Source organism: Typopeltis vanoorti, chromosome 1 (assembly GCF_054136105.1).
Source record: "Typopeltis vanoorti isolate ZY-2024b chromosome 1, IOZ_Tvanoo_1.0, whole genome shotgun sequence".
Taxonomy (NCBI): domain Eukaryota; kingdom Metazoa; phylum Arthropoda; class Arachnida; order Uropygi; family Thelyphonidae; genus Typopeltis; species Typopeltis vanoorti.
In genome coordinates this window covers 143593175-143609768 of record NC_143549.1, presented here as the reverse complement: position 1 = coordinate 143609768, position 16594 = coordinate 143593175, and the positions used below count along the sequence as shown (strand labels likewise).

The following is a 16594-nucleotide window of genomic DNA, read 5'->3' as shown; positions in this document are numbered from 1 at the left end:
TTTTTACATGTTGCTTTATTAATTGTTTATAGGTTTATCAAGTTGTTCATCACAGCTATTACCAAATGTGGCCACAACAGGAAAGTACAGCTCGTGCTGTAGCAGCAGAATTGCTTTTGAGAATTAGACCAACCCATGAAGTTATAAGTGACTTGTTACTTTCTCTTAGTGACAGAAAATCTTCAGAAGTAACAGCTTTAGTGCTTTCTATTCTTTTGGATCTGTGTGACAAAAATAATACTATTAGGTAATTTTAGTCTAAATTTAAATCAGTTTAGTCAATGCTGCACTTATTCTAAAAATATTGTTTTTATTGTAACACTATTCAAATTAAGTGGATATTGAATCCCACATTATTTCTTAGCCGAATAAGAAACTCAAAAATCGGAAATCTAATCTAAGAGTTTCACGCCGAATATAGAAAACTATAAAAGTTCAGCAAGTCCAAGGGAAAATACTAAGGACAATGATCGGATCTTACTCCACCTTTACTACAAGTTGCCCTAACATGCACTACATGTTGGCTTATGCTTGGACTCACCAAACTTTTATAGTTTTCTATATTCGGCATGAGTTCATTCGGTTTCAATGGTTAAGTTTTCGTCAAGTGTCAACCATCACTCCTTGACCTGAATTCAGCTGCTTTTTTTAGTAGATAGTGGAAACTACAGTTTGAGGGGAAAGAGTCACCCCCCTTGCCCTCAAGTTGCTCTAATAGCACTGGGGGGGGGGGGAGGAGTAAGAAGTAAGAGAGAGTAGAGGGAAAGAAGAGTAGAAGATCAGTCTCCAGATATGATATACCAAGTGTATATTGTATGAAGTAAGATCATATCTAAGGGTGTCTCGGGTTTGCCATGCTCGTACTCACCAATGTGAGCCCCTGAGAACTGTCTATTCCGGGAGAGTTCGGACTCTACTGGGACATACGGAAGTGGAAAGAGTTCATTCGGCCTCATCATCATCCAGATAGATGATGGAAGAGAGAAGAAGAAGAAGAAGAAGATAATCGGCATGAAACTCTTAGATTAGGTTTCCTATCTTTGAGTTTCTTATTCGGCTAAGAAATAATGTGGGATTCAATATCCACTTAATTTGAATAATTCTACTTCACCGGAGTGAAGCCTGTTGGTACTTATCTCGGTAATTGTATTAGTGCACCTTTTGACTCATACAGTAAAGAAATAAGCTCTGTACTACTGCAACTTCAGTACAGTGGTATCTCGCTAATCCGAACTAATAAAAACTGTGCTCGTTTGGATTATCAAATTTTCCCCCAAGAGATAACAATAACTAGTGTTTAAGACAAAAATAATCAGATTCTAATGGTACATCGATTTAATTCTGTAAATAAATGAAGTAACTGATAGAAAAAAATCTACTGTACTGTAATGTTAAACTTAAAAAATAATACAGTACACAAATTTATTTTAGTAAAAAATTTAGTTTGTATGTACCTATACAAATATTGTTGAGGATTCTGATTTAATAAAATTGCATAGTTCAGTACATAACTTAATTTGTGTAAAAAATATCACTTGTACACAACACAAAAAAAGTTTCACAAAATAACACACACAAAAAAGTTTTATTTCTTTGTAAAAAAGTCACTGATTTTCTTTTGCTTCTTGGAAGCTAAACTTTTTTCGAATGCTTCTTCTCGGAGCTGAATTAGCAATAAAATTTTATGGAATGACCCATCATTCTGCTTAGCCCATTCTATACACATATCAAAATTGTCAACTGCCTCTTCATGTTTTACTTTTTTTTTTCGAGTTCTTTATCGTCATCATCATCTTCTAATTCATTCTGTAGCATCATATTTATAATTTCAGCATCTAATTTGATTTCAATTTCGGTGATTCATGCCGACAATACAGTACGTACTGTACAGTATGAAAAAGCAAACATGAACACATGCAATAAATCAAAATAGGCCTACAATATAACGGTACAATCGACAGTATGAAAAAAATACTGTACTATAATAATAATAAAATAAATAATAATAGTTAAAATAATAATTATTAAATGAATAATAATAGTTAAAATAATAATTATTAAATAAAAATAATAGTGCATAAAATAATAATACGTAATAAATAAAACTTTTATTTTTTTTTTAAACTGCAGTTCGGATTACTGGAGGGTTTGGACTAAAGAGGTTTCGATTAGTGAGATTCGACTGTATTTACATCTGGGTCTACTTACTCACTGATGATACCTCAAAAAAGGTCGAAACCGGTCTTGGTAGTGACCTTCTCTCATAATGTATAACAGCATACATCTCCTAGGAGTTGTTTTATATTATGGGAAAATACTAAGGACAGTGATCGGAGCTAACTCCACCTTTACTACGAGTTGCCCTAACATGTATCACGTGTTGGCTTACACTTGGACTCACTGAACTTTTATAGTTTTCTATATTCAGCATGAAACTCGTAGATTAGATTTCCTATCTTTGAGTTTCTTATTCAATTAAGAAATAATGTGGAATTCAATATCCACTTAATTTGAAAATTCTACTTCACCAAAGTGAAGCCTGTTGGCTCTTATCTCAGTAATTATTATAACACTTTTGTAGAGCCAATAGACTCATCACAGGAGGTTTACCCGGATTAATAATGCCTGACCTGTAGTACACATTCTAATCATATGCTATTCTCCATGCAAGAAAGCTTAATACAATATTTTATGTAGTTTCTAGGGATGTCTCTCAAAATTACATACTCCTTCTACTCTTTGAAAATCCTCTTATTGTCTCAAAAATCCTCTTACATTACTTTGCTACTGGATATTTGACCACACTTTTACTAGATGATTTATCATTATTTATAATCATTTGTTGTAAGACCATTTATTTATATAGAGCAGAATTAGTTATATTAATAAAATTAAAGATATGATGAAATAAAATGGCTTACAATTATTTATAAATTATTTATTTATTATTTATAAGATTTATATAAAACTGAATGTTTAAAAATATTTTAAATGAGAAATTGTCTTAATTTTTTAAAAATATGTTTCAGGTTCTGAGCTATTCTACAAAGAAATGGACTTTATTTGCTAGTTCATGTACCTTTATCATTCTCTCTATTCTATATCTCTGTATTTCTTCTTGATAACGGTGTTTCCATGTTTATAAAGTGCCAATTTAAAGCCTATATTTTTCAGACCATCTGTTACTGTTGGGATCTTGGAACTTCTGAAGGAGCTGTAGAGCGTGTGTGCGTGCGTGCATGCATGTGTCATGACATTTTCACATGTACATTCCATGAACCTATAGAATATTAGTGTAATTCTCTGTTGACCAGAACTCTTTTGCAGTACAACAGATTGCAACGTATGAACCAAGCGTCATGAAATAACATCTTGAAAACTGTTCAGAGCTTTCCACTGCTTCACTCACTAGGAGGAAAACATGAGCAAGAAGATATCTGTTGTTGATACTGAGATTAAACAAGCAATACATAATGTTATTCTGCATTAAGCAACATGTCTGAAAAAATATTAATGGCTGCTTTTTTTAAAATCCATCATTGTCTGGTTCAGTGTCATTTAATAGTTATTACTTCAGGGCTACATTCTGAGAAAGGATAGTGAGGAGGAATTAGATGAAAAAGAACAATCTAAGACTTCTTTTCATCTATGACCTAGATCTAGATTAACTTGCATGAATTTTCACTTTCTTTCTTTTCTTTATGGTTCTCATGCATTAGAACTTATCAGCTTCCTCATAAGTGCATCATCGTTTAATTCCATGCTGTGTATGTTTGGCCGAATGGTTAACGCATCTGCTCTCCGGCCAAAAGGCTGCAGGTTCAAATTCTGCTGTGGTTGTGATTGTCTGTGAAAATACTAGTGGTGATATATGGCTTCAGTTCATTGTAGTTAGTGAATTGAGTGGCAGTATAGTAATAATAATAATATAGTATAGTATAGTATAGTAATAATACATTATATAATACAGGGTGTTCGGGATAAATTTGACATATTTATAATTAATTATATTTTTCCGTAAGTTACATGTATTAACACACACTTCTCTTCATTTAAAAGTTTGGACCCTTCTTCATTCATATACAAGATGTCAGAAAGGATGGATAGCTGGAACCCACCTGAATCATGGAAGAGAATAACTTGTATCATGATGATTCGTGCCCGCCATCAAAATAAGGATATTACGACTGCTGCCCAATGCTCCCTGAATACAGTAAAAACAATCAGGCATGAACTAGAGACTTGCAATGGTGACTACGAGGATGTAGCAAGAAGAAAGATCCCTAGCAGACGATCTGATTGCGTTCGTACAGCAGAATTCCTCGCAAATCTGCAGGAACAGGTGTTGAAGAACCCTGGCATTGGAATTCGGGCTTTGTTCGTGGAGTTGCTAACTGTAGTCAAGCCCTGGATAACAAGGGTAGCCAATGGTAGGCCGTATGTATGGCAGCAGGATTCGGCCCCTTGCCACACCTCTGGGAAAAGTCAAAAATGGTTGTCTGAAAATTTCTACGACTTCACCAGTCCAAATGTTTGGCCTCCAAACTCCCCAGACCTTAACCCCATGGATTATTTTGTATGGGGCGCAGTTGAAAAAGACACCAATCGCACTTCCAGTAATACAAAAGCCCAGTTAATGGATAAAATTAAAACAGTTTTTGCGGCCCTTCCCAGGGAGACTGTAGCATCAGCTTGTTCGAGGTTCCGAAGCTGAATTGAAGCTGTGATCGATGCTAATGGTGGTTATTTTGAGTAAATCTTGTTGATAGTATTGTAATTAACTCTGCCTGTAATGTTTTTTTGTCAATTCATTAAATTTAATAGATACAAAGAAGATTTTCTTTTTCCTTACGAAACTGTCAAATTTATCCCGAACACCCTGTATAGTATAGTATAGTATAGTAATAATACACTATAGTAATAATAATAGAGTATAGTATAGTAATAATACTATTATTACTATACTATTGAGTATAGTATAGTAATAATACTATTATTGCTATACTATACTATTACTACTATTATTACTATTTAATGTATTAAATTATTACTAACTTAAATATCTTTTGAGTGGTTTTGCTGTGAGTCGCTTGGAGAGACTGCTGCTGAAAAGTAGTGAAGTTAGTGCAGAGAATGAATTTGATCAAGTGTGTAGCAATGTGGAAGAATGGGAGAGTAAGACAGGAGAGATTGAAGAGGTGTTATGAATGAAGAAGTGAGTGGAATGAGTATAGAGAATGAGAGAACAGGTGCGCAACACGAGAACAGGGAAAACATTTGGATTTGAATAAGGAGAAAAAGAAATGGCTCGAGTTAAGCATGGAGAAATCGCATCAAATAAGTGGTATCAGTGGAACTAGCTATAGATCTAGGAAAAAGCTGCTGTGTTTGTATACAAATGCTAGAAGTGTAGGAAACAAGGCAAATGAAATGGTTGAATTAATTATCATTATTATTATGCGACACCTACAAGGGAGTCCAAAGACTCATCGAGGGATTTGAAATTGGAAGTGATCACTATTTAGTCTTGAGCAGGATAAAATTGAATTTCATATTGAAAAGAATAACATGTAAGAAAGTTTTAAAGCGAATAAAAGTTGAGCAGCTCTCAGATGTGAACTGTAGACTAAAATACAGAAAGATTATTGAAAAGAAAATGAAAGAGTTTGAGAACAGGAATCAAACCTTGCAGATTCAGTGGCAAACTCTGAAGAAAACATTGATTGATTCTGCCAGAGAGGCATGTGGTGAGGTTGTGTGCAAGGATAAAAAAAATCAACTCCCTGGTGGACACAAGAAGTTAAAAAGGCAGTGAAGGAAAAGAAGAAAGCATATCAAAAGTTCCTGGTAAATAAGTCGGCTTTTGCTCTTACAGAATACAGAGACAAATGTAAGAAAGCTAAACAGTATGTAAAACTAGCTAAACAAAAGTCATGGGAGGACTTTGGCAAGAATATAGAAAATAAATATCAAGAAGGTGGCAAAATATTCTGGAGGCTGTTGAAGAAGCTTAGGAATGGAGGAAAGAGTGCTGTAAAAGGAGTTAGAGATGATAAAGGTGACATGAAAACGGTAGAAAAAGATATCCTTGAAGTACGGAGTAATTACTTTGAAAAATTGCTAAATGAAACAAGCAGTGATGACAGCACAGTGATAAAAAACACTGACCAGGCATGCAGTCAGGAATACATATCCATACGTGAAGTAGAAAAAGCCATCAAAGGCTTGAAATGTGGAAAGGCAGCAGGAGTAGATGATATTCGACCAGAAATGCTGAAGTATGGTGGTATAAGAGTCTTACAGTGGCTGCACTTCATAGTTCAGAAAGCCTGGACAGAGGGACGAATTCCCGATGATTGGAGTAGAGCTCTCATAGTACCCATATATAAAAAGGGAAATAAAACTGAATGTGAGAATTACAGAGGTATTTCCCTACTGAGTGTTCCTGGCAAGATCTATGCAAGTATACTTGAGAAATGGTTAAGAAGAATTGTGGAAGAAAAGCTTGGTGAAGAACAAGCTGGATTCAGGCTAAATAGAGGCTGTCAGGATCAGATCTTCACTTTACGACAGATAGTCGAGAAAGCATGGGAATATAACAAAGATCTGTATATAAGTTTTGTCGATTTGGAAAAAGCATATGACAAGGTGCCAAGAGAGAAGCTATTCAATATGCTGCAGTTATATGGTGTCAATGGGGCATTATATCAAGTAATACTTAGTCTTTATTTGAGTTGTAAGTCAATGGTGTCAATGGGGCATTATATCAAGTAATACTTAGTCTTTATTTGAGTTGTAAGTCAGCAGTTAGAATTGAAGGAAGTACAGGAAGATGGTTTAATGTTAAATCTGGTGTGAGACAAGGATGTACATTATCCCCTCTGTTATTCATTATCTATATGGATTACATTATGAAGGAAAGTGGTATTAAACCTGATATCAAAATTGGAGATGTTAATGTCAGCTCTTTGCTTTATGCGGATGATGTTATACTTCTAAATAAATCCGCTACAAGTCTGCAAGATTCTCTGACTAAATTGAATAGCTGTTGTAATAGATATGGTATGAAGGTCAGCAATAAAAAGACAAAGACAATGAAAATAGGTAGAATCATTGAAAATGTCAACTATGTTGTGAATGGAGAACCTGTGGAACAAGTAAAACATTTCAGCTACTTAGGCACGATTTTTACTGAAGATGGTAAATTAAATATAGAAATAGACAACAGAATCAGCAAACTAGTATGGTGGGAAGTCAATTGAATAAATTCATATGGAATATGAGAGAAATTAGTCTGAACACTAAGTTAGCTGTATACAAGACAGTTTTCAAACCAGTTTTAACTTATGGATCTGAGAGCTGGGTCAGAAGTAAAACACTTGACCAAAGACTAGAAACTGCAGATATGAGAGTCCTGAGAAAGATTAGAGGCGTGAACAGATGGCATCAATGGCAATATCATATTAAAAACGAGGATATTAGGAAAGAACTTGACATTGTCAGCATCCAGGAATGCGTTAGCAGGGCTAATCTCAGGTGGTATGGTCATTTAAATAGAATGGGAGAGGAAAGATTAGCAAAACAAGTGTTCTCTGCCAGGTTGGCAGGAATACGACCCAGAGGAAGACCAAGATATAGGTGGTTTGGTACGGTACAAAGTGCCTTAGGCGATAGAAATATAAGATCTGATAATGTTGGAGTCTTGACAAGTAACAGACTGATTTGGAGGAAAATTGTAGGTAGGAAGTTAGTAATGATGTAATTTTTTCATGTAGTACTGTCATATCCTGTACACCCCTTGAGGGTACATGGCAGGAATTTGATGATGATGATGAAAAAGAAATGGCTCGAGTTAAGCATGGAGAAGTCGCTTCAAATAAGTGGTATCAGTGGAACTAGCTATAGATCTAGGAAAAAGCTGCTGTGTTTGTATACAAATGCTAGAAGTGTAAGAAACAAGGTAAATGAAATGGTTGAATTAATTATTATTATTATTATTATGCGACACCTCCATGGGAGTCCAATGACTCATCGAGGGAATCTCCTCATTCTGACTGCACCTCTTTAGTGCAGTCAGAATGGCATAACATCTTGTATCTAGACACCTCTAGGATTCCATATTTAAACAAAACATGCTTGCTAAGTAAAATAAATTTTATTTATTAAACACAAATATTTCATTTTACATAGAGTAAAATATCAATGTGAGTTGAAGAACAATAGCAAAATTTTCAATACACAAAGACTCTTTTGTATTTATTTTTTCATATTATTGATAACCAATAATGAGCACCTGGTGATAAATTAATCACCAGGTGCTTATAAAATTTACTTCAGAGCTAACCATTCTCTTAAATCAGTTACAATTTTTTAAAAGGATTTAACTCTAAATATTATTAAAACTACTGAGTTTGAAGTTGATTTTTCAGATATATTTCAGCTGTACTTATTAGATGTAGTTATCCATATAACAAAATATGCAGTATAACAAAAAAACACAAGGCTTTGAAAAAAAAAAAATTAATATCAATCTTCATAGAGGCATGAAAACCTGCTACTGAGACAGTAAAGACAGAAGCAGAAGGCTTGGGAATCCTTTGGAGAAAGATTACTCATCCTATGCAAATGCAAACAAAGTATTCTGGCAGACCATCTGCCACTTTTGAGGGAGGAAATTGCGCACAGCAAGGGCAATTAAGGCCTCTGATGGTGCACTTTTAACAACCGAGAAGGATATCCACAGATGGAGGGAATACTTTAAGAGCCTTCATAACTTGGGTGGCCCAGCAGTTGTGGACATCCAAGAGGTGCAGATCAGGGCAATGACTAGTCTCACAGCAGAAGAGGTCCATTTAGCAATAAAATCGCTAAATCGGGGAAGGCTGCTGGTGATGATGAAATCCTGCCCGAAATGCTAAAAGCCTTAAATCAAGACGGTGTTCTCTGGCTGACTTGAGTGTGTCAGGCTGCTTGGATATCTGGGCGAATACCAAAGCAATGGTAGACAGGCATAATAATACCAGTCTTCAAGAAGGGAGACCAGAAGGATTGCAGTAACTATCATGGCATCTCTCTGCTCAGCCTGCCTGGAAAAGTGTATGCTAGGTGCTTGGAAAGACAGTGCAGGAGCATAGTTGAGTCAGAGTTCCAGGAAGAACAATGTGGCTTTTGTCCTGGTAGAAGCACAACTGACCAAATCTTCACTATAAGGCAAGTCGATTTGAGAAATCTTGGGAATATGCCAAGAATGTCTACTCATGTTGGACTTGGACAAAGTCTGAACCTTTCACAGTCTCCATTGGCCCCTCCTTTTCATAATATTTATGGACTGGATTGATAGGCACAGCCAAGGCAGTGAATGTGTCAGAATTGGAAGATGTAGCATTGGACGTCTGCTTTTTGCAGATGACCTAGTTCTGCTTAGCTCTTCCACAGATGACCTCCAGCAGACCCTGGATAGGTTCTGCTGGAGGTGTTTTAGTAGGTCTCAAGACAACACTGGGAGAGTACATGTAGACATGTAGAGTGCACCGGGATGGTCTCAAGACAACCATCCCGGTGCACTCTACATGTAAGTGGAGTCCCAATGAGGCATGTGGAGAAGTTTAAATACCTTCGGTCCATATTCACGAATGATGGAAAATGGGGCGTAGAGCTAGATACTCGAATTGGTTTAGCAAGCTCAATATTGCGGGAACTTGGCCATTCGGTAGTATTGAAGCGGGAGTTAAGCCAGAAGGCAAAGCTGGCTGTCTTCAATACAGTCTATGTCCCCATCCTCACCTATGGTCATGAGAGTTGGGTAATGACCGAAAGAATGCAGACACGAATCCAAGTGGCTGAAATGAGGTTCCTTTGAGAGGTTGTGGGGCTGACAAGACTCGATAGAGTCAGACGCTCTGCAATTCGGGAAACCCTCAATACTCAACCGCTTCTTCTCTGTGTTGAGAGATCACAGTTATGTTGGTACAGGCACCTGGTCAGAATGCCACAATAGAGGCTCCCTCAACAGGCCCTCTTTGCCAAGCCAGAGGGTGGAAGGCCAAGGACTCACTGGATAGATTATATCCAAAACCTTGGGTGGACATGTTTGGAAATCCCACCAGAACACCTGAGCTTGGTGGCAGAGGATCATAACCATTGGAAGTTCCTCTTCCAGCTGTTGCCCCCACAACCCAATTAGGAAAGGTGGGCCTTGAAGATGTATGTATGTATTTATCAGTCTTCATCATAAATACATAATTTTACATTGAATGCCCTAAAAAGAATATACAACTAAACTGTTTATAGACAAATGGATTACTGATTTATCTGGTCGTCCATTAACTGAATACAAACTGAATGTTTTATTAAGGAGCCATAAGTTTAGTATTTCTCCTGTTATCCCCAGTTGTTATCAGTGCACTTGCCACAATTTCAAAGAAACTGTCCAAATATTTACAAAAATTAAACATAAACAAATTTACCACATATGATTTTCAAAAAATGGCATTACTTGAAACAGTCCATATTGGTGGAGAGGATTCAGAGATGAGTGACCAAGTTGGTGACAGGTTTGTGGAATGTTCGCTATGAGGTTAGATTGAGGGTGTGTTTGTTGCAAAGTTTAGCAGATAGGTGGAGGAGAGGGGATATGATAGAAACTTATAAGTTGCAAAAGGGATTCTATAAGATTGACACAAAAGAAATTTTTCAATACATGGAGAGTAGGAGGAAAAAAGGGATCGCACTTGGAAGTTGTCTAAGAGTGTGGTTAGTAAGGGTATGCAGATTAGGTTCTTTATTTGGAGATTGGCAAATGAGTGGAATGGTTGCCAGAGGTGGTTGTGAGCACCCCACCAGTGAATAGGTTTAAGGAGATGTATGATAGGTATTGTGTTAATGAATAGAATGAATCTCCCACAATGTCTTTTTGACTCCATGAAGTGCCCATATATAATAATAATAATATTTTATGATGCTACCTGACAGATTATTCTTAGATTCGTGGGTAGAATCTGAATTGCTCTGTATCACCAGTCAAGCTGTTGTTTGAATAATATCTTGTTTTGATTATGTTTCACTTGCATGAATAAAGTTATAATAATAATTAATGTGATCTAGTAGCCTTAATGTGCTTGACTAGCTTCCAAGCATGGATTGTAAGAAATTGTTCTCCTTTCTTGTTTATGATTACCAAATTACCTCTTGATTTTGTTAGGTCAGCAACTTCATAGATGCTCTTTTTATTTTCATATGCTACATACTGCTAAACATGCCAGGTTTCATACTTCACCCCCCCCCCCCCCAGACTGATACCTGAGGTAATTTACTATAGATTTCACCCTTATTTTCCTTCACACTACCAGACTTAAAATCACATCGTTCTGAATAAATTTTCCTCTTTGACTCCATGAATGTTAATAATAATAACAATAATAATATCCAATTTAATGAGGTTAATTGGGTAATGGGAAGAAAAGTAAGCATTCTGGTGACTTCGTTCTTGCATACTAATACTGTAACGTTATCATCTATTTTTTATAGATCAGATACAAAAGATATTTTGAAGAATATGACTTTTGGAAATTACTATATTTTGGCTCAGAATGGCTCTTCAACAACATTTACTCATTTTCTAACAGGTAAGTGAGAATATGTAATAATTGCTTTTGATATTGATCTCTCATAGAGCTTTTTACAAATTAATAGTTTCTTTGTGAATATATTCAATCTCCTGAAGGAAATGTGTTAGTAAAATTACAAGCCTGTCACATATTTTTATCTTTTGATTTTTGTTTCATCTTTTTGTGTCACTTTTCTTTTTATGTTGATTTTTATTGCCTACTAGATAGATTAGCCAATACTTAGCTATGAGCATTTCTTTCATGGTTCCATTGTATTCACTGTGCTAGTTGCATGAATTTGCTGCTGTCTCCATTAACGACCAGCTGAAAATAAAGGCAAATTACCCTCCCTTCAAATGGAATTGAATCAATCCCAGGCATATGATGCATTGCAAAACCACTTGGCTACAGATGTAATTTGTGTTATTAACAGATTTGGATATCATTATAAAATTCATGAAGATTGTTTATAATGATGGGTGAAATAAAAGTGTTGTACATAGCTCTTGAATGTAATATTATTATTATGCGACACCTCCAAGGAGTCCAAAGACTCATCGAGGGAGAGGACACCCACTCCACAACTCTCCATCTCCACTACTCAATCCAGCAATCACAGCTAACCTCAGCTACCATCATCATCATCAATCTACACCAACGCCATCCATGCCTACAGCGGGATTCAAACCCACAGCCTTTTGGCTGGAGAGCAGATCCACTAACCACTCGATGAATGAAAAGAGAAAAATACTAGGTTTTTTTTTTTTTTTTTAAGCTGGAAATGACTGTATATAATTGACTAGTCTATGAGCTTAAGCAAGTTAAAAAGTATAGCAAATTACAGATGCCAGTTGGGAAAAGAAAAGGTTCAATTGATTATTCTGCATGCTCCCTCCTGAATAAACACCGTTTCAATACAGTCACATTAATCAATGATTGGATGGATTTTGTTTTGTAAAATTGATATTTTCCCAAACAAAATTAATCACTGATTCAAGGAAATCAACTTTTTTTTTTTTTTTTTTTTTTTTTTTTTGACAGTATTCTCAAAGATGAGTAAAGCTTCTTTTTTTGGGGGGGGGGAGATAGTAAAGGGAATGAGGAAAGTGAGAAAAGTCTAAAAGAAGGTGAGTAGGATAATATATGAATTATATGTCATGTATGAAAAGAGACTAAAAAAATTTTTTTTATGCTGATCCCATACACAACAAGTTAGTGGTCAACCTACAATAGTACCATGGATAGACAGAGAGTTCAGAAAGAAGAAACTTGTTCACTTTGATTTGAAGACTTGTGTATTGTATTGTATTCCTTGGAAAACACATAAGAGGAAGGACTGTTCCAGAGAACAGCAATAAAAGGAGTGAAATGAAAAAGGAGAGAGAGAGAAGTGTTCTGTGAGGTTGGGGTTGACTAAGAAAAGTGGTGTTGAGTGTTGTTGTTGCTAGTTTGGATGAACAGTTACCATGAAAGTATTTATAGATAATGCTGCATGCTGCAGAAACTAAATGCCAGTGTGAAAGTGGGTGGAGTGAACTGGTAAGAGATGAGTCATTAATCAACATAATTGCTCTCTTCTGCATTGAGTAAGTATTTTTAGGGAACTTTAAGGGCATTATCTCAAATGTGAGAGTAGTATTTAGTAGTTGAGCAGATTTGAGATTTGTATAGGGTGTATAGCTGTTTGGAATTGAAGTAATCTCTCCTGGAGCAAATGAAAAATCCTGATTTTTTTTTTTTTGGAGAGGGGGGGGAATGCCAAAGAGGCAACAGTTGTAATGTGTTTATACCAAGTGAGGTTTGATATTAGAGTAATCCCAAGGAGAGAAATGAATTTCATTTTTAGTAGAGATTTGATTGTTTTCAAAAGTTACTTTTTTGTGATAAATAAGACAGAATTGTGTTTTTCTAGTGTTGAAATGATAAGTTTATCCAAACCCTATTGAAGAATGGTTTGAGATCATAATTTAAAGTAATATAGGGTGTGATGATTTGTGTAGTGCAAATTTGAAAGACGAGTGTAATATGGTGTATTGTCATCAGCAAAGCTATTGTATTGTGATCAATTGAAGAAGGACTGATATATGAAAGAAGAGGGTGGGTGAGCAAACAGAACCTTGCATGATATTTACAAATTTAGATTTGTAAATATCATGCTTCCAGTGGGAAATCTGGCAAACCCACTTGCAGAAGTCACAAGACAGACCAAATTATGTGAGCTTCCTTAATAGACCCCTGTTCCAGACCTGGTTAGAAGCTTTTGAGATATCAAGATCCAACCATTTGAGATTCACCACACTTTTCCACAGTATTTGTCCAGAGATGGGTGACATCAGTAAGCAGAGTAAACAGATGCATACTGGTGGTTGTTTTTTAGATGAGGGCCTTCAAGGAGATAAGTTTTAAAGATAAAGTTTCTCTCCATTATTTAGAGAATTTAGATAACAGAAATTGCATGGTAATCTAATAGTGAGCAGGATAGACATTAGTGGAATAAGAGAGCATAAAAAGTGCACAGAATGAGAGTCAGCTTTGGAAGTAAACCTTCAGACCAATTAGAGAAATGCAATTAGAACCAGAAGACTTTTTGGTATCTAATTTAGACAAGATTTTGCTGATCACACTTTCTGGCAAAGGGGGGAGGTATTGAATATTGAGCATTTGAAATGGTTGGGTGAAGATCAAGTATGCATGCATTTGTGAAAAGTATGAAGCCAGGAGATTAGCTTTTTCTGTTGGAAAAAGTCAATAGAACCATCATCTGGATGATGGTTCTATTCATCTGAATGTAACAAGGGAGGAAACAGTGATAGACTAAAGTTATGGCCAATTTTTGTTTTGTGTTTTAATTAATGTTCCAAAATTAGTTTTGGCAATTGGCATACCAGAAGATATGATTGCCATTTGAATATGATGCATTATGAATATATGATATTTTGGAACTTTCAGAATCAGTTTTGAATATATTGATAAGTTTCTTACATCTGTTTCAGGCTTTGGTATAAGAAATAAAGGAAAATGGAGATTGTGATGAAAACCAGTTATTGTATATACTCAGTTCTTCTTTTATACAGCTTTGGCACATTTTTTGGAGAACCATGACTTAGATATTTGAAATTTTCATTCCAAACTGTTCTACTATAATGTTTAAATTATATATCGCTCTTTGTAAATTGTCTTCCTTATCTGATATTATTACCCGATCATCTGCAAATAATAGCATATTTATTTTGTTATTCCGGGAAATTTCTATACCTTGATTGTTTAAGGTTCCACTGTATTAATATTTCATTAATGTAAATATTGAAAAGTGTTGGAGACAGAGGGCATCTCTGTCTTACTCCTTGTTTTATAGATTGTTTTTCAGACAACTTTTCATTTATTTTTATTTCATTATCTTTGTATATATTCAATATTGCATGTAGTAAAATATTAGGTATATTTATTCTTTGTAAAATATCAAACATATATCTTTTTACTTTGTCAAATGCTTTTTCGTAATCTATAAACAAAAGATGAGCTTCCAAATTAAATTCTCTTCTTTTTTCTATAAGTAGTTTTAAACAGAAAGCTGCATCCATTGTAGAATGTCCTTTTCTAAATCCATTTTGACATTCTAATAATATTTTTTCACTGTATATTTTTAGTTTTTCATTAAGTATTCTGCTATATATTTTGTAGCATTTATTCAAAAAACTAATACCTCTGTAGTTAGCAGGTTTTGTTTTATCCCCGTTTTTAAATATAGGTATTGCTATGCTTGTATTCCATTCAATTGGTATTTGTCCATTTGTATATATTTTATTTAAAAATTTTAGTAATCGCTGAAGAAATTTTTTTCCAGCAAATTTATACAGTTCGGAGTTTGTCCCATCTTCTCCTGTTGATTTGCCATTTTTTATTTTATTTAGGTTGTCCTTTAATTCTTTCATTGTTATCATATCATTTAAGGTATTTTGTAAGTTTCTGGTGTAATTATTTTTGATGCCAGTATTAATCCATCCAAAGATCTGTAAAGTAATCCAAGAATTCTTTTACATCGATTTCACAATTTACATTTGCAGTTTCTTTTATATCTGCATTCATGTGTTTTAGTATTTTGTACGCACTGGGTCTTATTTTGTATATGTCATTTTCTAGATATGATACAAATTTTTCCCAGCTTTCTCTGTGTCTCTTTCTGGATTCTCTTTTGGCTATTGCTCGTCTTTTTTTATATTCAATTTCATCTTCTTGTTTTTTGCTACTAAACCATCTTTTAAAAGCCAGCTTTTTATTTTCAAATATTGTTTTTATTTCATTTTCCCATATATGTAATTTTTTGTTTTTATGATATTTTTTGTATGTTCCTAGACTTTCATATGCTGCTGATGCAATAATTTCTTGTATGTTATTCCATTCTTTCTCAATGTCTTCATTTTCTTGTATTTTTTCTAAGTAGTTATTAATCCTCTCTTGGTATAAATTTCTTATACTTGAATCATTTAGTAATCTTACTTTATAATTAGATTTTTTTTTTGTATTTTTTGTAGCCAGTTTTGTGGAAATCTTAGTTTTGCCTGTACTAAATAGTGATCTGTGTCAATTTCTAGCCCTCTTCTAACTTTAATGTCTAGGAAGAGGTTTGCTGCTCTTTCATTTGCTATAAAGTAGTCTATTATTGATTTTTGTCCTCTTGCACACCACATATATTTATGTATATTTTTATGTTTGTAAAATGTATTAATTATTTTTAAATTATTATATATTTTATAATCAATGAGTCACTTTCTGTTTTTGTTTACTGTTGGTTCTCCAAATTTTTGTATATTACTGTTAATTTTTTTCATTCCTATTCTGGCATTAAGATCTCTGGCTATAATTATATGGTCTGTTTTATTTAATTTTCCATATATTCCTTGTAACTCTTTGTAAAAGTAATCATTTTCTTCAGGGGTATACACTCCAACAACTGTTAAATTTTTTTTATTTAATTTTAATCGCACTTC

At 34.6% G+C, this 16594-nt stretch overlaps 1 protein-coding gene across 3 annotated transcripts in view; it reads left to right on the top strand.

The window, feature by feature from the left end:
• LOC150110500 (microsomal triglyceride transfer protein large subunit-like) overlaps positions 1 to 16594 on the top strand; it is a 208889-nt gene that overhangs the window by 151907 nt on the left and 40388 nt on the right. For all 3 annotated transcript variants that reach the window (XM_090394204.1, XM_090394194.1, XM_090394213.1), the window contains 2 exons: positions 33 to 247; positions 11527 to 11624. In XM_090394204.1, coding sequence (XP_090250330.1) covers positions 33 to 247; positions 11527 to 11624 — 313 coding nt within the window. The remainder of the gene's footprint in view (positions 1 to 32; positions 248 to 11526; positions 11625 to 16594) is intronic.